The sequence below is a fragment of the Diabrotica undecimpunctata genome, chromosome 1, assembly GCF_040954645.1.
Source record: "Diabrotica undecimpunctata isolate CICGRU chromosome 1, icDiaUnde3, whole genome shotgun sequence".
NCBI lineage: Eukaryota > Metazoa > Arthropoda > Insecta > Coleoptera > Chrysomelidae > Diabrotica > Diabrotica undecimpunctata.
The window spans coordinates 157,669,643-157,693,112 of NC_092803.1; the positions used below are offsets into that span (position 1 = coordinate 157,669,643).

General features: G+C 32.0%; 1 protein-coding gene and 1 non-coding gene across 3 annotated transcripts in view; both read left to right on the forward strand.

Moving 5' to 3' along the window:
• The window catches only part of LOC140432420 (synaptotagmin-12-like), a 169,595-nt gene that overhangs the window by 37,733 nt on the left and 108,392 nt on the right, over nucleotides 1–23,470 (forward strand). Inside the window, exon 1 of one of the 2 annotated variants that reach the window (XM_072520308.1) lies at nucleotides 1,895–2,102. The exons of the other annotated variant lie outside the window; for it this stretch is intronic. Coding sequence (XP_072376409.1) covers nucleotides 2,094–2,102 — 9 coding nt within the window. The 5' untranslated portion in view covers nucleotides 1,895–2,093. Of the gene's footprint in view, nucleotides 1–1,894; nucleotides 2,103–23,470 lie in introns of those variants that run through there. 2 annotated transcript variants of the gene reach the window in all.
• LOC140432951 (U6 spliceosomal RNA) lies at nucleotides 21,085–21,188 on the forward strand. The gene has a single exon (XR_011949857.1). It is a non-coding gene; the product is annotated as a U6 spliceosomal RNA (small nuclear RNA).

Sequence of the window (23,470 nt, forward strand, 5' to 3'; positions counted from 1 at the left end):
AGCAGATACTCGATGTATACTTTTCATGTTAACTTTTGATCTAGAAACTTAAGTAGATATATTATTGACTTACAGAAATTTAAAGTTTGGTCATTTAATAAAAATAGTATTTATGTTAGGAATATTATGCCGTAAAAAAATATACACGTTTGATTTATTAGTGGATGAATTAAAACCATTTTCACAAAACCAGTTTGAGAAATGTTCATGTAATTTTCTTAAGATTGTAAAAGAGGGTTCATATTATTTAGTCCTTTCTTTATAGACTAGGAGGTCATCAGCATATTGGATTGTTTTATAAGTGATTCTTGGTATATTAAGGCTATGAAAATCAGCAGTATACAGATTAAAAAAAAATGGATTAAGACTGATCCCTGGGGTAATCCCTAATTATTATAACGTGGTCCAAGAAATTTATTTTTATAGTTTCTAACGTATAAGCATCTATTAGTGTAGAAATTAATTATGGTTTGTGCCAGATTTATGGGTATTTGAAATTGATTGATCATTTTGTCTTTTAATCGAGGTAAACGCACACTGTCATAAGCACCTTCTATATCTAGAGATAAGGCAGGCAAATAGTTATTTCTAGAAAAGTTACTCTGTATGTTCATTACAAGTGTAGCTAGAGCATATAACTATTGTTCTGAAGCTATTTTCTTGTGGTATGTTAAAGTAATTACTATTTAAATGGGAATAAGCCACAATTAAAGGTTAAAGTAGGTACGTTTATTGACGTTTCAATTTCCACTTTGGAAATCGTTCTCAAAATACAAACTTTAGTGTTTGTATTTTGAGAACGAGTTTCTGACTATTTTATTTGAAGAAAAGTCACTTAAAATTGAGACAGTGGACTGAAAACATTCCCAATTCATCGGTTACGTCCTTTTTTGTCCCTCGGCCCTGGCGTCGCGACGCGCAGAAACTACTCTACTCCATTTGCTACAATTAATACACCCTATTTCAAAGTTAAGTGTTACCTATTTCTTTGTAAAGATAACAGCAATGAGTTAAGCCAGCTGTTTTTGGTGATATTTAAATTAATTGCTAATTTATTCACAATCAAAATATTGCGTTTTTCTTTGTTATTATTCTAATTCAGTTAAATAACGACCTCTAAGTTTTACACAAAACATGTTTATACTAATGATAAAAACAGAAAATACGAAAACTATTTTATGCTGAAATTCCAGAACATGAAATAAGATTCAGTGATAAAGAATATTTTAAAGTTAATATTAATTTTTTTGTATGTTGTATGCGTTTCTTTAATTAGCAACAATAAAAAAAGATCTGAGGGATATACAACTGTTGCATATGTATAGGTTGCATCTCCAATAAAATACATCATAAATGTGTCCATCCAAGGTTTTCTCAGTATGCGTCAATATAGTCACATTTCCAAAATCCTAATTTTTTATCATTGCTGCTTTTAACGTAGACCTTTCTACTCTGTAAAGCAGCATAAAGAGTATGCAACATTTTTTGGAACGTAACAAAAATTTTAACTAGTAGTTTGAGTGAAATTTATATTTACATGTCAAATTTTTGGTATTTATTCAAAAATATATGTAATCTATAAATACATATATAACAAAAAGTATATTTTTGATCTTTATTATTTTATATAACTTCTTTCCAACAAGTAGTTTAGTGGTATTCGATGATATTAACCAATTTTTGTGTGTATTCATCCTTCAAACATGCCATTTGGCAGCACATAATTTCCTGGGCTGTATACGATCGCAGGTAAAAATCTAAACCCTTTATTCAACCAGAATATCTTTCATTCAGTTCCGTTGGCGCAGAATCTATAGAGTTCTCGAGTAAAACTCCCAAAACTCCCGAAGCACGGCGTCCTGTCAGTAACTTCCAAACTCGCGACGGGGCACTCACGATGTAACTGTGGCGTTTGAGTTGTCACAATTTTTGCTTTGCACGCACACCGAGGAATATTTCTGGTTTTTTTGAAGTTTTCTTTGACTTTCGTATGTTACAGAACTCGACTCATTTACAGGACATCATGCTTTAATTACGGTTTTGTGGAGCGTGTGATATGGAGTATTAATAACCTTGAATTTATGTGAAATGACATGTCAAAGGTAACTGTTTGTTTTGATGATTTTCCACTGCTATTATCTTGCATTTCTTTAGTTCTGCGTTAAATTAAAATTATATATTATTGTGATTAATAAATGTTATTTATATTAATAAAAGAAAATATTTTAATCCACTATTTTATTCTGAAATCAGCTGATTGTGAAACTCTTATTAAAATTCACCATTTTGTTACAATGAATAAATCTCCCACACCAATCACATATTTTGTAGTTTTAGCAAAAATAACACAAAAAGTCTGAATTTTTTTTGTTTATTAAAGAACATTTTTTAATTAAAAATATAAAAATAAAATTCTAACGCTACAGGGTTGTATTTTAACAAATTTTAAGGTATTTTTGTATTAAAAATGAAATAATAATATTTTTAAATCTTTTCAAATTTTTATAATCTGATGACATCGCAATTAATATTTTAATTAAAAGGAAAACAGTCACTTTATTCCAAATCAGCGCAGAATAAACAACGGTCCTGTTTTTTAATTTTAAAGTCAGTTGTCCGATCAAACTTTAAGTGCTACGAAAGTCCTGGTGTAGGATGGAACAATTTACTTGTAGATTGCAGATTTTAGGGTTGTTTGGCCACAAATTTTTTTTTGTGTATACCATACATCTATGATTTTTCTAAAACATATAGATTTTTAAGAAAGCCTGCTAAAAGTTTAGGTACTATATTTGGTACCTGATTAGGTCTCTTTGGCAAGTATCTACAGCGTTTATGATGAAAAATTATTTCGCTTCTCACTTTCGCAAAATCTTTGTTACTTACTTTATCCATTATATATATATATATATATATATATATATATATATATATATATATATATATATATATATATATATATATATATATATATATATAGTGATGAGTGCCTTAAGAACCGGCAAAATAACGCAAAAGATAGAAAACATAACACGTTGTGAAATAAAAAGAGATGAAAGTAGTAGAGGTGGAAAATTATCGATACAAACCTCTAATTTACATTAAATTACATTAGGACTATTGATAGTTTCCCACTTTTAGACGTTAGCTTATGAGCGTTATAGTTGACTTCAGTCATAATATTACAAGTATGACGTCGAATATTTACATTTTTTAAATTTCGCATAAAGTAAAAACTGATTGAAGGCAATAAAGCAAATGTGGGTAAACAGTTTAATTAGTAGTAATTTGATAATTGATTCTGTGTTGACGAATACAGAATAACAAGCTATGATAATTCTGTATTGAGAAGAGTGTATGTGACGTCTCAAATCATAGTTTGTTATTGATCAATACTTTAATTTTGGATAAAAAAATACTTAAACTGTTTTTACTTACATTACGTGATACGTATTACTATGACTGAAGTCAACCAGCTCAAAAGCTAACGTCTAAAGGTGGGAAATTTTCGATAATTCTAATGCATTGTAAAGTAAATTATAGATTAATATCGATAATTTCTCACCTCTACTACTTTCATCTCTTTTTATTTCACAACGTATTATGTTTTCTATCTTTTGCGTTATTTTGCCGGTTCTTAAGGCACTCATCCCTGTATATTATATAATTAATATAATATATTAATGACTGCAACCCCAAAATAAAACTTTATTATATATATATATATATATATATATATATATATATATATATATATATATATATATATATATATATATATATATATATATATACATATATATATAATATATATATTATATATATATATATATATATATATATATATATATATATATATATATATATATATATATATAAATATATACAGGGTGTCCCGGAAAATAGTGCGTTCCTTAACGATATGTGCAGATTGCAGCATTTAAAACAAAAAAGTCTTATAACATTTTTTCATGAAGTTATCCGTTTTCAAAAAAAAATGATTAATTTTAATCCATTTGATTATTGTTCGCAGAAAAGGAAATACAGCCGGCAACGTTGCGTTCCTAGCCTAACGATCCCATCGTTAGGCATAATATGTATTGATACTGATAACAGTGATAGAGAAAAAGCGTGTATTTGTTTTTATTAAATATTTAATAATTAAAGTTTGAATACTGTTTTTACTTATTATTTATTATATTAAAATTATTATTACAATAAATGTTCAAAATGGCCACCATTTGCACGGATATACGCGTTTATTCGACGAATCCAATTATTCTTAATATTATAAGTATGTAAATTATTTCTGATTATTTCAGCAGCATCAAAAATTCGTTGTCGCAATAGAGCTTCTGTTTTAATTTCATCCTGGTTGTCGTATACGAATGATTTTAGATGTCCCCAAAAATAAAAGTCCATAACATTGCATTCTGGTGTTCTGGGTGGCCACAGAACGTGTCCATTTCTACCGATCCAACGACGAGAAAAAGTGATGTCGAGGAAATTTTTAATATGTCTCGTAAAATATGCTGGAGCCCCGTCATGAAGAAACCACATTTCAGAGGGTATTTGTAACGGAACGTCTTCAAGAAGTATTGTTAGAACATGCTGCAAAAAATTTAAATAGGACTCTCCATTCAATCTTCTGGAAAGTTCGTACGGTCCAATCAGACGATTACCAATAATCCCAGCCCATAAATTTATACTAAATTGTTTTTGAAAATTTGTCCTACGTATAGCATACGGGTTTTTATCACTCCACATGTGACAATTGTGAAAATTAAACACACCATTTCTCGTAAAACAAGCTTTATCTGCACACAACACTTTGCACGGAAATTCGGGTTCTCTGGCGATTTTGTTTTGAAACCATCTACAAAATCTTAATCTTCGAGGTAAATCGCCTTGGTGTAAATATTTCACTCGTTGGTAATGGTAAGGATGTAACAGTTGTTCCGTAAATGTCTTGTGAACAATGTTTTTTGAAATGCCAACCATTCTAGCCACAGATCGAGTACTTACTCTTGGATTATTACTGACTATATCCAAAATCACATCTTCTGCATTTAGTCTACGGTTACTTCGTGTTCTACCGCTAGTTTTTTTAGGTATCACACAACCCGTCTCTAATAACCTTTGGGACACGTTCACAAAACTTCGGGCATTAGGATGTCGTCGTTCGGGACAGCATTCAACATAAAGTCTAACAGCCCTATTACTGTCACAGTGGGCTTCACTGTACGTAATTAACATATCGTGATACTCGCGAATCGAAAACATAACAATACTATTTATTCTTGAGCTACGGGTAATTACAACTGTTTACAAATAATGTACCTTTTCTGTATCAAAATAAATTAAATTATCGCATTCTGCCCATACCTTTAAGGAACGCACTATTTTCCGGGACACCCTGTATATATATTTGTTCGGAAAGATTTTCGCAGTTAGTACAATTAAACCTAGAGCTAAGATTAATACTATTATCAAAATTAATATTAAACTCACCAGTCTTCCAAGTTGAACCGCGTTGATTTTCATTGCACCGAGCTTTCGACATCCTCTCTGATGTCTTCTTCAGGGCTTCCGAGGTCTAAGTCTCCCGAGCCGTCAGACACTACTACACTGATCACTATTCACTTCACTACTTCACTGCTCAATTTTCTACAAAATACACTTTAAAGTCGTATCAGTTTTTTTGGGAACCAGCTGTACCTAGCAATTAAGCTTTTAAAGTTTCTTATATTACAATATAACGTTTTTTAAAGTGTCCTGTGATAATGTTATTGGTATATATTTGTTAAACCAGTAAAAAAAGAAATTGTAACTCCACTTAACATGGTGCTATGTTTGTTTTTTTTTTTCGAGGATTTTCTACATATCTTTGTAAGTTAAATCTTTACTTATTATTGATAATGTAACTTATCATAAAGTTTTTAGCTATCATCAATAATGATATACAGTATATCGAAATATATTTGTATATTTGATTATTGAAAAAGAAGAGTCCTCTTGGCTTTAATTTAGCTGCATACCCATTAATACCTTCTTTTGTATATATACGAGGATAGATTGATATTAAACTAGCCTTTGATAGATGGCGCTATTTGATACCGAATTGGTTTTGGGGTTGACATTTGCCATTCATGACATGACGTCTGTCAATCTTTTAAGTTTTAAAAATAATTAGTTTGGTTTTTACAGCCGTCAAAAGCAAGCAAATTTTGTGTTTTCGGAGAAATGGAAAAAGTCGAGTATCGTTCGGTGATTAAGTTCCTCTACAAAAAGGGTAAAACGAATGTGCAAATGAAAGCCGACCTGGACGAAGTTTATGATGAGGTTGCACCTTCCTTAGCAACAAATAAAGTCACCACGCCGGAAATTATCAACAAAGTCCATGACATGATTATGGCACATCGTCGAATTAAGCTCTGCGAGTTAATAGAGGTCCTAAACATTTCCTACAAATGCGTACACAACATCATTCACTATCAATTGAATATGAAAAAGCTATCCGCGCGATGGGTGCCACGTTTGCTGGCAAAAGATCAAATGCAAAAACGTGTGACCACTTCATAGACGCTTTTGGCAATGATACGGCGTGATCCGAAGGATTTTTTTCGCCGATTTATCACCGTTGATGAAACCTGGGTGCATTATTACACACTGGTAATCAAAAAAACAGTCTAAACAGTGACGAGAAACGCGGCGAAGTGCCGCCGAAGAAGGCAAAGAGTGCACATTCGGCCGGCAAAGTGATGGCGACTGTTTTCTGGGATGCAAGGGGCATCATCCACATCGACTACTTGAAAAAAGAAAAAACAATCAATGGTGAGTACTACGCAGCATTATTGTATCGATTTCGAATTGCGTCGAAAACGCCCTGGTTTGGAACGCAAAAAAGTGCTCTTTCACCAAGACAATGCACCGGCTCACCGATCGGCCGTCGCCATGACAAAATTACACGAATTGGGCTATGAATTGGTTGAACACCCACCGTATTCCCCAGATCTTGCCGCCAGCGATTTTGTCTGTTTCGAAACCTAAAAAAATGGAGGACGCCGTTTCGCAACAAATAATGAAGTTGTCGCTGAAACTTTTGCCTATTTTGAAGAGCTCGAGCAAAAGTACTATTCGGATGGGATAAAAAAAATTGGAACATCGTCTTACTAAGTGTATCTAGCTAAAAGGGGATTATGTTGAGAAATAAATCGATTTAATTTCAAAAAACTTGTTTTTTCTATCAAAAGCTAGTTTTATAGTCCAGGAAATGAAGCATTTCACCTCGCAATTTTTTCGTCCTGCGTGTATTGACTTGAAATTTTAACAGAAGGTAGGTAATAGCCTAAGGATCAAAATCTATACCAAACCAAAGTGCGCCAAAGCCTTGGGGGTGGTTGTCACCCCATCTCGGGGGTGAAATTTTTTTTTACGTTTTAACTACAGATTTTGATTAAAAAAATGATTCTAAACAAAAAATGTTTTATACATTTTTTTGTAAAACTGATATTTTTCAAGTTATTCGCGATTGAAAGTAACAACTTTTAGACAAAACGTTTTTAATCGATTTTTCGCGAATAACTCGAAAATGGTGCATTTTATCAAAAAAATTGTAGAAAACAAATTTGTAGCTTTTAAAAAGACAAATAAAATTCATTTTTTAAAATGTTTTTGCGATATAATAGGAACCGAAATACGGCCTATCAATGTTCAGCGGTTTTCTTCAAATGCCAAATTTGAAAGATTTAAAGTCAAATATCGGGAAACTGATGCATTTTTGGAAGAAAACTCATAGAACCTCTTTTAAAGAGCATAAATAGACCTATCATAAAAAAAGACTCTAGCTCAAAAATTGAGTGAGTTATGATGAAAATAAAGTCAATACCTCATTTTTTTTACGAAAAAATCGATGAAAACAACCCCCTAACAACCCCCATAATTAAAATCGATCTTCACCCTTTTGCAACTCTCTTTGTACATGTATTGTTAATACGTCCAAGAAGTTTGACCCATTTAAAATGCTTAGTTTTAGAAAAAGTACAGCTTAAAGCGAAAAACGATTTACAATTTCATATTTTTTACCCTTCTTTTTTTAAATATCCCCGAAATAACTGAATATATGAAAAAAATAAAAATATACTAAATTGTAGCTTTTTTAATGACTAAAATTTTCCTTTATTTAGATTTGTTGTACAATGATCGGACATGAGGGAACATGCCGAAATTTTTTACAGTAGTACTGCTAAGCTTGAAGATATTTTAGATGCTGGCAGATACTGTGCAATAATAATACGGAACTGTTTAAGACACGCAGCTTACCAAGTTGAAAAAAAATAAAAGATTTGGAAGCTTTTCTCGAGCAGATGCGGTACGAACAGTTCATCAAAGCTACAACGAAAAACTGTGCGGTTAAACTATCATCCCTTCTGCCCACTGTTGATGCCTTAGATGAGCATTCAAAAAGATGCTATTACCAAATTCAACAGTGGCTTGGCAATGAAAATATCAGAGCAACAGATTGGGGATGGTATTCCAAAGATGGTTTGTGATTACCCGTACGCATGAACAAACAACCTGCACCCGATGAACTTTTAAAAATTATTTTTTGCCAATGCAAAAAAGGACGCGGCGTTTCATGTGGGTGCAGAAAAGTTGGTTTATACTGTAACTCTACTTGTTCTGGGTGCTCAGGTGAACGGTGCAATAATAGTCCACCAATAATTGAAGAAGATGAGGATGACATAGATCACGATGAAGATATAATTGATGACGAATAAAATTAATATTATAATTGTTTTACCTATAAATTTAAATATTTTCAATATTTTATGTATTAATTACTTTTTGGATCAGCCCAGACAAGAAAACCAAGAACGAAATAGATTATATACTCTCCAATAATAAAAACATATGCACCGACGTGACAGTACTAAACAAATTCTATACCGGAAGTGACCATAGATTGGTTAGAGCGAATATTAAAATACAGACGAGAGTAGAACGAAACAAACTTATTAAACGAGAACGATACCCAACCACCGATGTCCTATTTCAAAAACAAACGGAATACCAAAAAGAGCTAAGCACAAGACTAAAATCAGACTGAGACAAATGGATATAAACGGACTAGCCAATAAAATAAAAGTAACGGTAACAACATCGGTTAAGAAAATATGCTCAAACACGAAAACAGCCAAAACATCTAAACTTCAACCTAATACAATTAAATTACTAAAAGAAAGACGAAACAGAACAGATCGAACTTCGGACAGCTTCAAAAGTTTAAACAAAAACGTGAAGAAAGAAATTAGGAATGATCATAGAAACTATACTAACAATCTAATAAAAAATATAATACAAGATAACTGCAATATGAAAGTACTCAAAGCAAAAAACTCAAACGGCACAAGAAAAATCATAGAAATAAAAAATGAGAAAAACGTCACCGTCCGAGACAGAAAGGAAATAAGCGAGGCCATTGAAAAATTCTACACTAAATTATACTCGGCAAATACACAACCACAACAACGACGTACTGAACGAACAATAATTAACACCGGCTCAGAAGAAATACCGGACATAACCGACTATGAAATAAGAATGGCCCTAAATCAACCAAAAACGAATAAATGTCCGGGAGAGGATAAAATTACAGTCGAAATGTTGAAAATCGGTGGAAGAAAAATAGAACAGGTATTAAATATTTTATTTAATAAAGTAATTGATGAAGGAAAGATTCCTCAAGAATGGTACAACTCCGAAGTCATTTTACTATTCAAAAAAGGAGACAAAGCAAACATCGAGAATTACCGACCAATATCCTTGCTCTCACATCTGTATAAATTACTAACTAAAATCATAACCAAGCGCCTAACACATAAGCTCGATTTCTATCAACCTATCGAGCAGGCTGGATTCAGAAAACATTTTAGTACCATAGACCACTTGCACACCGTAAGAACACTGATAGAAAAATGCACCGAGTATAATGTTCCAATTCATATGGCGTTCGTCGATTTCCATAAAGCATTCGATTCCATCGAATTATGGGCAGTGCTTGAATCTCTAGAAAATGCAGGTATAGATTCAAGATACACTAACATAATTAAAAACATATATGAAAATGCCACCATGCAGATAAAGCTGGACGAAAGCACAAAAACTAATCCCATAAGACTACAACGGGGAGTAAGACAAGGAGACACCATCTCTCCCAAACTATTTACCCTTGCTCTAGAAGACATTTTTAAGAAACTAGAATGGAACAATAAGGGTATCAACGTCGACGGATCATACTTAAACCACTTGCGATTCGCAGATGACATAGTTTTAATAGCCGATAATATCCAAGAACTAAATGATATGTTACAACAATTAAATGCAGTTTCAGGAGCGGTAGGATTAAAAATGAACTACAACAAAACAAAAATACTGAGCCGAGACCAGACAAATATAACAATACAAAATCATACCATAGAAAATGTTGAACATTATGTATATCTAGGTCATGTTATCAAACTAGGAAAACCAAATCAAGATGCTGAAATTAAAAGAAGAACACAACTGGCATGGGGCGCTTTCGGCAAATTAGCATATATCTTGAAAAACACCTCCATTCCTGTAAACTTAAAGAAAAAGGTGTATAACACATGCATACTACCAGTTTGTACTTACGGCTTGGAGACAGTAGCCCTTACCAAAAAATCTGCTAAAAAATTAGAAACAACGCAAAGAGCAATGGAACGAATCATGCTTGGAATATCACTAAGAGACAAGATTAGAAACACCGAGATAAGACGTAGAACGAAGATTAGGGATATTGTGGAAGAAATTGCAAAAATGAAATGGCGCTGGGCAGGTCACGTAGCCCGATATAATGACAACAGGTGGACACGGAGAATTCTAGAATGGAGACCAAGGACGACAACAAGAAGCACGGGAAGACCTCAAAAAAGATGGGTAGATGACATAAGAACAGTGGCAGGCAAACAGTGGATTAGATTGGCGCAAGATAGAGAAAGATGGAAGCAATTGGGAGAGACCTACATTCAGGAGTGGATGGAAAATGGTTGACAAAGAGAATTACTTTTTTATGTATTAATTATTAGTATTCACTATTTATGTAAATGTATAAGAATATATGGTGCCTTTCGATGTTGATAAATTTTTTTGTATTTAATTCTACTTTTTTCAATTTATATCTATTAAATTAGTTTATAAAAACTGCAATGTTTTAAAGGGTGATTTTCAAAAGTTGAAAAGTTGCAAAATATTGGCAAAAAATTGTTTTCACCTATACCAATCATAACAATTGATTTTTAAGGGTTGAAAATTTATGAAATTGTATTTTAAAGTATATAAAAATCACTATTTAACTAATCCAAACCAAATTTCACTCATCTTAAGATATGTAATGTTATTTTACAATTTTTGAAAATTAGGTGTAGTTTTCACCCCTAAGAACAATCAGGGTTTATCTGCATGACATAAACTATAAAGCAGAGGGTGAGTTGAGCTTAAATCCAAATTTTTATCCAAACCGATCCAAGGCGAAATTATTTTTTTAGAATTAGTAATTTTTTTACATTAATCTCTAACAAGGGTTGCTTTTTAAGGGTTGAAATATGATGGAACTCTATTCAAAAGTATAAAATAATCATTATTTAACTAATTCAAACCAAATCTTACCCATATTCAGGTTTAATATGTTATTTTATAATTTTTGACAATTAGGGGTAGTTTTCACCCCTAAAACCCTTCAGCGCATTTCGGTTCGATATAGATTTTGATCCTTGGGCTATCACCTACCTTCTGTTAAAATTTCAAATCAATCCATGCAGGACGAAAAAGTTGCGAGGTTTTAACTTTTTTCGATTTTTTCGAGCTTCATTTCCTGAACTATTATATCAATCCACGCTCGTATATATATATATATATATATATATATATATATATATATATATATATATATATATATATATATAGAATACAAAAAATTTTTTTTTATAAAACCACTTATTATTATATTTTTTTAACAAACTGAAAGTCCCGCAGAGCATGCAACGGAAAACTTATCCATTAAACCATATCTGGTATAATTCGTAGACTAACCTACTGTTATCCATAAAGGTGTTATTGAACGTGTTAAAATCCATATTACCCTTTTCTTAAAGTTTGTGCTTTTATACAACCCAGTATTCTTTCATTAATTTACCTCTTCTTTGTCGTGCTTGTTTATCTCTTTAAAATGTAAATTTGAATTAATTTCTTTCACCGAGGACAAACTGAGACACATAATTTACATTTACACAAAACCTAATCAGCTTTAAGATTAGGAGAATATGAGCAAGACTAAATAAAAAGAAACTGTCGCACAAAAGCTCTTTATCATAAATGGCTTAAATTTTAGAATTAAGATTATAGTATAGATATATATATATATATATATATATATATATATATATATATATATATATATATATATATATATATATATGAGTCTTATAGATTTCCATGTCCCTTTTGTTAAACGGTACGTTGATGACCTTTTGTTAGCCTTACCCCCTGACAAAGTAGAGTCTACCTTATCGATTTTTAATGGTTTTGATCCTCACTTACAGTTTACTTATGAACTTGAGGATCCTTCTAACAATAGTATTCCTTTCTTAGACATGCGTGTCTTTAGAAATAGTGACAATACACTAACTACAAGTTGGTACAGGAAACCTATGGCTAGTAATAGGTTTCTTAACTATCATTCTTGCCATCCGTTCAAATACAAAATAAATCTTATAAAAGCACTCAGTTGTAGGCTACATAGGTTAACACATCCTGATAACAAAAGGGATTCTCTTTTGTTACTCAGAAATATACTATCTGACAATTCTTACCCTACATCTCTCATAAATAAATACCTTTTTTCAACAAGTTTTGGGTCTTCTATTGATGATTTACCTGATGGTGATCAACTAAGAATGATTTCTAATAATATTATGAACAACAGTACTCTACTTTCTCCTAACATTGCAACTTCCACCACCCATTACTCTTCACTACCCTATTTCCCATATGTTACTGAAAAGCTTATTAAATTGTACAAACAGAACAATATCCCGGTTAAGATTGCTATCAATAATGCTAAGACTGTCAGGAACTTGTTTTCTAAAATTAAAACACCTCTTTCCTTTTTGGAACAACTGAATGTAGTCTATCAAATACCCTGTTCTGAATGTGATGCATGTTATATTGGTCAGACTGGCCGTTCCCTTAAAGGACGCCTTACTTCACATCGTAGTGACATTAAACTTTCTAAACATACTTGTGCCCTTGCAGAACATGCAATCAACACCAAACATACTGTGAATTTTGATGATGTTAGAATTCTCTGTAGAGAACGTAACCTTAATAAGAGACAATTTATGGAGATGTGTCATATTTTGAAACAACCTAATGCATTAAATAAGAGAACTGATATCAGCAACTTAAGCCAAATTTACCATGCACCAATACTACAAAATTGATTCTTCCGTATTCTACTTTTAATTATTGGTTTCTTCTTCAACTTCTTTTATTATATCATAACATTTATGTTGACATCTATAAAACTTTTCCTTCAATCTCACCAGCTGATTGTCATTTCTGACAGTCGAGCTTTCAAATACTTCATTTTCATGATATGATCATAACAGTCAAGAACCCTAGCCGTGCCGTTAAAATTAATAAAATTAGTTAAATTGGGAATCTTCCGGCGTTCTGTTTCTGTGTTTTTGCTGATATATTTAGTATATTAATTTTTGATGTTTCTTTGCAATAATAACATTTTAATGCTACAGATCTTTTAAAGGTAAGATCATTTACTTAATTGTTTTTCATATTAGATGTATCGCTAATAACACTCTTTTAGATGAACTGATGATGCTTATTGAACAATGGGCGAAACGTCTTCAATAAATAGATAAAGTAGCACAAATCTTGTCTTTTTTATCTCCAAATTGACCGAAAACATCCCATTCACTTACGAGTGCACATTTATATAGAAATGTTTCTTCAACGTCGATATTCCCAAAAAAAAATCTTTATTTCGAAAATAAGTTACAATTTTTGAGAAATTCTACAAACTACTACATTTAATGATTTAAAGTTGACTATTGAAACATAATAATTACAATAATAATAAAAATATTGATTTCTTCCTATTTATAACGTCGGATATCGGAATCTGCTGATTCTTAATAGTAAGGGAGCTTATGGCTACATTTCTCCTCCCTCCATTGGTTGGGACTTCGTCCTCGAAGTTTTGGTTACTTCGGCTATCAGCTCGTCTAGTATCTGGATCTGGGCAGGATGCAATTTTTCTCCAAATAGGATTTTGGAAATTCGTTTTCTTTTCCTAATTAGGAAGATTATTAGGAAAGCTAAAATAGTTAAAAATATTATAACAGAAGTGGTGCTCAGTCCTATGGATAATCGGGGTAGTACTTCTATGGTATCTATTGGTTGAATTTGGCCATGTGTCTCTGGGATTGTTAATTTTTCAATTTTCATCTCATGGTTTGGTATTAATTTTATTGGAACAATTTTTGGAATGGAAATGTCTTGAGACGTCTTTTTATTAAATTGGATACCTTCAATCATTATTGGTACATCTGTCGTCAAGAGGCTGGTTGAATTAATTTCTATCTGCTGGATTCTCATTGGGTGAACTATTCCTAGCAATATGACTTTGCTGGTTTCTTGGAAAAAGTTCTCTGTGATTAATGTTTTTGTGCAATTATCTACATTGGGTATGTTACATTTGGATTGTACATAGTTGGAACAAACTATGTTATCGCCTTGTCCTATACAAGTGTTGAACCATTTATTATTTGTATAGTAGTTTGCAGGTGGCAGAATCATAACATGATCTTTGTTTGGAATGGGATAGATTTTATAGGTAGTGTAAGGAGTTTCATGGAGTATAGGGATTTTAATTATTATGAGCATTGTATTTGAAGTTACACAAACTAAAGTTTTTGTTGACTCTATAAGTTCGTAAGGGTGTTCATTACTATTGGGAATTGAATTTCTGGGATAAATTTTGAGGAGGTTCTCTTTAAGGTCTATTATTTCCTTTAAAGTGAATAATTCTATATTAGAGATATTAAGTTCAGATAAAGTAATGGTTCTTATAAGTTTCATTAGAAATTCGTTTATATTTTGGAGATTTATTATCTCATTGTGTAGAATGATATAGCTGTCAAAATCAGCTGATAATTTGTTGAGTGCAGATATGAGAATTGAATTATCAGAATTTAGTTTTTCTAAAAGTTTATCGAATCTCGTGTTAAAAGAGTTTCCATAAGATATTTGGTTATTAAATTTTTTTATGATTTCGTTTTGTTTATTTTCTAAAGAGACTATGTGTGATTTTAACAAGTCTAAGTCAGAGTCGTCTGGATTTCCAGTCACGTATTTGATGGCTGTACCTAGAAAATTAAAAAGTCCGCGTTTCTGTTTTCGCGTAATCTTGTGTAGATCGTCTTTTGTTTGTTCTTGTATGTGGGTGTATTGGGAGTACAGTAGCGAGAGAGGTGCATTTTTGAAGTGATCTTTGAAATAGCTTGTCGGACTAGCGTCAATACTGTCGGATAATTTGTCTAGTGGAATGTGAAGAAAATGTCTGTGATAGTGGGAGATTTCTCTTGATTTGCCTATCTCTTCAGCATAGTAACCATTATTCGGAATCTCCTGAATATTGAGTGGATGGACCAGGGCGAGGATTGTCCTGTGAAAAATTTGGGTCTTGAGTAGGTTTATCTACGTTTTTCAATAAGAGTTGAATGAAAGCGCTCTACAGGAGAGTTTGAGGAAGAATTGTATTTCGATTTTGTGGATATTTAGGAATTCTTTAATGACTGCGGAATTAAATTCGGTGCCGCTGTCGCATACAATCTTTTTTGGGTAATTGTGGTGCGAAAAGTAGTGTCTTAATTTATTTAGTATGGAAATGGAAGTTTTGTCGGTGAGCTTATAGCATTGACCGTATTTGGAAAAAGAATCTATTATTGTGAGATACAGGTTTTTATTGCAGTGGAATAGATCGATATGTAATATATCAAAAGGTTTTTGACCTAACAACGGTCCTAATTGGGGAAGTTTATAAGGGCGTCGTTCGTATTTATTTTTTAGGCAAATTTCGCATTTATTGATAAAATTAGAAATAGTTGTCTGCATTGAGGGCCAGTAAAATTTTTGTTTTAAATGTTTGTAGGTTTCAATTATTCCGTTGTGATTTTCTACGTGATATTTCTTTATGCATTCTATTTGTTGGTTTTCTTCTTCTATGTCCTGAAGTAGTATATTGCAAAATATTGCTTTGACTGTGGAATTTATTTTTTCTTTAAAATAGTTACAGATAAAAGGTCTAAATTCGTGAGGGATTGTTATTGCAAATTTTTGATTTGGTCTAAGGATATTTTGGAAGGTATTTGCTATTTCTGTTTTCCAATTATTTGTCAAAGTGACAGTGTAACGGTGTTTGTTAAAAATTCTTTTGTATTTAATTTCAAAATTATTTGACTCTGGTTTAAAAATAATTTGGTTTGAGGATAAATTAATTGGTTCAGGTGAAATCTCTATTCCAGTGATAGGGTTCTCAACTGATGTATGTTGTGTGTTAGTACTGTTTTGTAAGTTGTCAAAATCGGCAAGGAAATCGTCTATGTCGAAATTGTCGGGTGGTTCAGCACATTCTGAATTCGGGGGTTCAGCACATTCTGAACTCGAGCTTAGGGCATTTATTTGGACTCGGCTAAGAGCATCAGCAACTTGATTCTCTTTGCCTTTTTTATATTTAACTTCAAAATCATATTCTTCTAGTTTAAGTCTCCATCGGGCTAATCTAGAAGTGGGGTCTTTAATTTTGTAGATCCATACGAGAGGATTGTGATCTGTTTCTACGGTGAATTTTTGGTTATATAAATACATACGGAAGTGTTTACAAGAATCTAGTATGGCTAAAAGTTCTTTTTCAATAGTGGAGTAGTTTCGTTCTGCGGAATTTAGAGTTCGGGAATAGTAGGCAATAGGGTGATTATTTTGAGATAATACTGATCCTATAGCTATATTAGAGGCGTCTGTAGTCAGTACAAAAGGCTTTTCGAAGTCTGGATATTGTAAGACTGGAGAATTAGTTAACAATTGTTTGCATTTTGCAAAACATTCTAAATAATTTGGATTTGTGGGGTCGATAGTTGCTCCTTTTCGAGTACATCTCGAAAATGGGGATGTTATTTTTGCAAAGTTGGGTATGAATCTTCGGTAGTAACCGATTAAACCAAGAAATGATTTAATTTCTTTTACTGTTTTTGGTAGAGGATATTTTTGTATAGCTTCGATTTTTGCTGGGTTAGGTTTGATTCCTTCGGTTGTCACTACGTGACCTAAGAAAGAAACTTCTTTCGTGAGAAACTCGGATTTGTCTAACTGAATTTTTAAATTATTTTTCCTAAAAGTGTCAAAAATAGTCGCAATATGAACTAAGTGTTCTTGCAGTGACTTGGAAAAAATAATGACATCGTCCATGTAGACGAAGCAAAACTTATGAATAAAGGGCCTAAGAATATTGTCCATTAACCTTTCGAATGTTGCTGGGCTATTCTTTAAACCAAAGGGCATACGTAAAAATTCAAAGTGACCATGCGGAACTGAAAAGGCTGTTTTCCGAATAGAATCCGGATGAACTTCAATCTGATGGTAACCTTGAGCTAAATCTAATGTTGTGAAATAACTGGCTTTTCCTAAGTTATCCAGTATCTCATCTATCTGAGGAAGTGGGTAGCGATCACTTTCAGTATGATCATTGAGCTTCCTATAATCAATTACTAATCTAAATTTTTTCTGACCTGAGGCATCAGCTTTTTTTGGTACTATCCAAACTGGAGCTGAGTACGGTGAAATTGACGGTCGAATTATCTTATTATCTAATAAATTATTTATTTGTTTTTTTATTTCTTCCTGCATTGCTTTGGGATGCCGAAATCCCTTTACATAAATTGGATTTTCATCCTTAGTTTTAATTTCGTGTCTAACAGCTGACGTGAAAGTTAAATTTTTGTTTTCGTCGTAAAATACGTCTTTAAATTTTTTGCAAAGACTTACAATTTTATATTTTTCTTCGTTATTTAAGTGCGAAGTACGGATTTTATTTTCATTAAAATGCGTCGTTGGAATTTTTACTATATTATAATTACAGAAGTTCTCAACTTCAATTCTCTTATTAAATTTCATAGGCATAGGTAAGTCGAAAGTGTCTAGAAAGCCGTTTTTTGCAACGTGAATAGAATGGGGAATTTTGATACCTTGAAAGTGTCTTTCGCGCAATAAAACTTCGCCATTATGAACGCTTACTGGAATTTTTTGGTATAAAGTTTCAAATGGAATGCTAACGTGAGGATTCTCAAAGGTTAAAGTATGAGTTGCGTAGCTAATTGTGGCGTGGAATCTTTTCAGATCGTAAGTTCCAAGGAGGATATCAAAGTGTTGACTAAAGTCGGCAATTTTTACGTCGAATGTTTGTGGAATTCCATATTCTAGGAATAGTGGCGTCTTAATATTTAAGTCGTGCTTGGAAGTAATTTTCATTGACATTAGCGAAAAAGGTTTTCGATAAATATGATTTTTATCAAATAGTTTGAGAGCTCGCGGATTTAAAATTGAATGGGAACCGCCGGTATCGATTAAAACGCGTAGATGTGTTTTGGGTGTAACGAAGCAGGGTAACCCAGGGGAACTTTCGATATTATATAGGTTTATACAGGGGGTGGATGATCGTCTAACGGGATGGCTTGAAAATCCTGATGATTTTCATCATGCAAATCGGGCTCTTGTTCGGATTCGTAATTTTCGAAATCATTTTCGAAATATTGGATATCATTTGAATCTATGTGAAAATTGTGGCTTCTATTAGTTGTAATTGTCATGGGCTGATGGTTTCTGGTTGTGGTAGTTTGAACACCGCTCATTGGAGTAGCAAAATTTGGTTGGGGTCGAGGAGCTTTATATTTATTTAATCTTTGTTGGTTGTTTTTCGGAACATTGTTTCGTTGGAAGGATTGATTTTGTTCGTGAGAACTGAAATTTTGTCTCTGAGGAAAATTATAGTTCTGTTGTGGAGTGAAGTTAAAATTGGGCTCTGTGTTGTGAGTTGAAGGTCTCACATAATTCGAATGCGTGGGTTGGAAGTTTGAGTATGTGGGTTGAAAGTTTGTGGATCTTTGATTATTCGAAGATTGATAGGGTTTATTTTTGAGTGGGGCCTTTTTGTTTTGTTGGCTCTTAAGGAAGTTCATGTATTGTTGTTGATTTTTGTGGTTATCGTAGGCAATACACTTTTGAAGGGCTTCTTCTAGGGAATTTAATTCAAAATGCGATAAGTATTCGCAATAAGGCTCGTTGATTCCGGTACAGAAAGTTTTGAGGGCAATGTTTTTGAAGTATGGAGTTTTAAAAGTGACTGTCGCGGGATTATCGTTTAGGGTGATGTGTTGGAGTAAATCGTTCAGATTTGTAGTTATTCTCTGATGATAATTGTCGTAGGATTCACTATGTTTTTGGACGGTAGTGGATAGTTGTGTTACTAATATATCTTCGGAACGTCTGTCTTCGTATTTAGTTAATAACGCTGGACGAATTTCTGTCCAATTGGTTTTATTAGAATAGTTTAAGAAATTTCTAGGTTCTCCTTTAATTCGAGATACGATATGGGAATTTAAGATAAATTCTTGGGACGGATTTAAATCTTGGGTGCCTAAGAAAACTATTAAATTATCTACTGCTTTGATAAAGGTGGAGAGGTTGTCTCCAGAAGAGAATTCGGGCAGAGTTGAGCAAAGGCTAGCAATATCGCTATTGGTCATCGGCATTTTGAAACGTAATTTAGATGCAGGCTTAGATTTAGAGGTTTGTAGATTTCTTTTTATTTTTAAATTTAAATTGTCGAATAGTAAACTTAAATTTTCGATACTATTTTGGGAAATATCATTCAATGTACTCATAAAATATATGCAAAAAATATAAATGCAAATATATATAAAAATTCGTTGAAGTAAAATGTTATAAATAATATAAATTCAATAAACAATAAATAATAAATTCAATGTAAATGTTTAAGAATTCAATTAAAATAATAAATGCTCATAAACAATGGTAAAGAAAGGAAAAACTTACGCAAGGATGATCGTGTTTGATTTCCAATACATTTTTCTCTTTTACCAGGTTCTTCAGGATTTCATTAAACTAATGTAGACCAGGAAACGACTATGTTTCTGTATGAAATATCCTGTGGTTCGCAGCGCCAGAAATGTTTCTTCAACGTCGATATTCCCAGAAAAAAATCTTTATTTCGAAAATAAGTTACAATTTTTGAGAAATTCTACAAACTACTACATTTAATGATTTAAAGTTGACTATTGAAACATAATAATTACAATAATAATAAAAATATTGATTTCTTCCTATTTATAACGTCGGATATCGGAATCTGCTGATTCTTAATAGTAAGGGAGCTTATGGCTACATTTCTATATATATATATATATATATATATATATATATAAATATATATATATATATATATATATTATATATACTTTATTAGGTACTATTTATACATTAGTTGGTAATTTAAAAAAGGAAAGTTTTTATTGGGATTCGTACCTACATATTCTATTGTAAGAAAGTTAAAACTTTAACTGATTGTTCCGAATGGTATGGATTGTTAAGTAAAATAGAGAAATAAGAAAAAAGAAGACAACAAGAAACCAAAAATGTAATCAAAGTGATATTTCGAAATGCTGTTGTTAAAAAATAATTCGAAAACAGCACCACTGCACAGGTAAGAAAAGGATTTGTACAGCAATGCAGGTATGTCTAAAGAAGCCAAAAGTACTCCATTTTAAGGAAAAGTCTAAACCGCTATGGTTCGCTGACGATTGGAGCATGCGTACTTCTTTTACAGCAACGTATCTCGTGATATAACGGCTCACCTGGTATGTTTTAATTATTAACCACTTTATTCCTCTAATTAAAATATTTACATTTTTAATCGCTTCGGCGGCACATATACTAAAATTGAAACGATACAGAGAATATTAGCATGGCCCCTGCACAAGGATTACACGCAAAATCGTGAAGCGTTCCACATTTTTTTACTGATGCGTCAAGAACTGAAAACGGACATGCAGCGGCCATTATTCTAGGAAAATCTGAATATGCAGTTCGCATCCCTCAATTCTGCAACATTTTCACGGGAGAAGCAATCGCCGTTTTAAAAGCATTAGACATGTGTAAGAGTCATGCAAGCTCAAACTTTCTTATCATTACTGACTCTTTATCTGTTCTTCAGAGCTTAAGGCAAATATATATAGTACATGCTATTCTGCAACAAATACAATTAGCACTTTATTACCTACAAAACAGACACGTGAACGTTAAATTTCTCTGGGTACCATCACATACAAGTATCGCAGGAAATGAAAAAGTAGATGAATTAGCAAAGAAAGCTGCTACTGACGAGCAAACTGAAATAATGACTACAATTCCATTCAGTTATATCCAGCTCATTATTAAACAGCACTGTGTAAAAAATTGGCAACAAATGTGGAATTGTAATAAGGCTAACCTTAAAAACGTTAAAACTAGGATTGGCACTAAACTACAATTTCCAGAAAACAGAAGGCAACAGGTGATTATAAACCGACTAAGAATTGGACATACAGGGTTAACTCACCAGCATCTCATAGCAAAAGAGCTACCACCTGAATGTTCCTATTGTGAATATCCAATAACTGTTCAACATATATTGATTAAATATCCTCTTTATTCCTACGAAAGAGCCATCAACAACGTACCAGAAGAAGCAAAGAAACTTAAAGATATTTTAAACTGTAATGTATCAAATACAATAAAATTCCTTAAGGACATACGTTTACTACACAGAATTTAAGTTATATTATATGTATCATTTTGTAATTTGGTAATTTATTATTTGTAATTTAATGCCCAATTTGTAATTAGTAATTTACTAACAACTGTAAAATCTGTAAATCCGGCTAATAACCTTTAATGGTTGATGCGGAAATTCTAAATAAAAAAAAAATAAAAATATTTACATTTATTAAAACAGAAAATAAACTCAAACTAATCATACTCCCCTAACAAACTTTCATATCCTTCCGGTGTATTTACAATTAATTTAAGATCCCCCACCTTCTTTCCTTGAACTTAAAATACAACAACGTAGGTGTTTTCGTTTTTCAGATTCTCTACCTCGATATAATTGTTTATTTTATATATTCTGTTTTAATTTGAAATAATTCCATGAAATTTCTGCTCCATAAACAACATATTTCAGCCACGAACTGTTTTGTATTGGATTTCGTCGTGTGTCAAGGATTTTGTTAATATTTCAAAATAGAATAATAAGGGATGCTTTTGGTTGGTTAACTGGTATTGTAGTTTTCTGGTGGAGTGGCTTATAGCCTAAAGGCCAGAAGTAGATTATTCGTTGAAATCTCTATTCACAAATTTTATTTTGAATAAATGTTACATTTTTATTTATTTTATATAAAATTTAAATGCTAGTAACTTTTGGGAGGAATTTAAATGCTAGTAACTTTTTAAAATCTGTAAATCCCGCTAATAACCTTTAATGGTTGATGAGGAAATTCTAAATAAAAAAAAAATAAAAATATTTACATTTATTAAAGCAGAAAATAAACGCAAACAAATCATACTCCCCTAACAAACTTTCATATCCTTCCGGTGTATTTACAATTAATTTTAGATCCCCCACCTTCTTTCCTTGAACTTAAAATACAAAAACGTAGGTGTTTTCGTTTTTCAGATTATCTACCTCGATATAATTGTTTATTTTATATTATATTCTGTTTTAATTTGAAATAATTCCATGAAAATTCTGCTCCATAAACAACATATTTCATCCACGAACTGTTTTGTATTGGATTTCGTTGAAATCTCTATTCACAAATTTTATTTTGAATAAATGTTAATAATTTTTATTTATTTTATATAAAATTTAAATGCTAGTAACTTTTAGGAGGATGATGATTAAATATGTCAGTGTATTACAATATCAATATTTACAAGTATATAGGGCAATATAAAACAGATCACTTTTTAATTTAACCAGATCCTCGTAATTAATATTAATATTTTACTTCTTATAAGATGCCTTTATGATTCAATACTAACAATATCTTAAGATTTTAACACTACTTCTTTTTCTTTCTTGGCTTAACAACTCTAAGTGAGTCTTAGACACATTAACTATTTTCGTCTACTCTTGCCGGTCTTGTGAAGCAATCTTTCGTTGTTGTACCCCCATCTTATGGCGGCACTCTACTTACCTATGTGTTATTTCTTATGCGCCAGATTCGGCCACATAAGATGAAGTGTGGATGTTAAATTC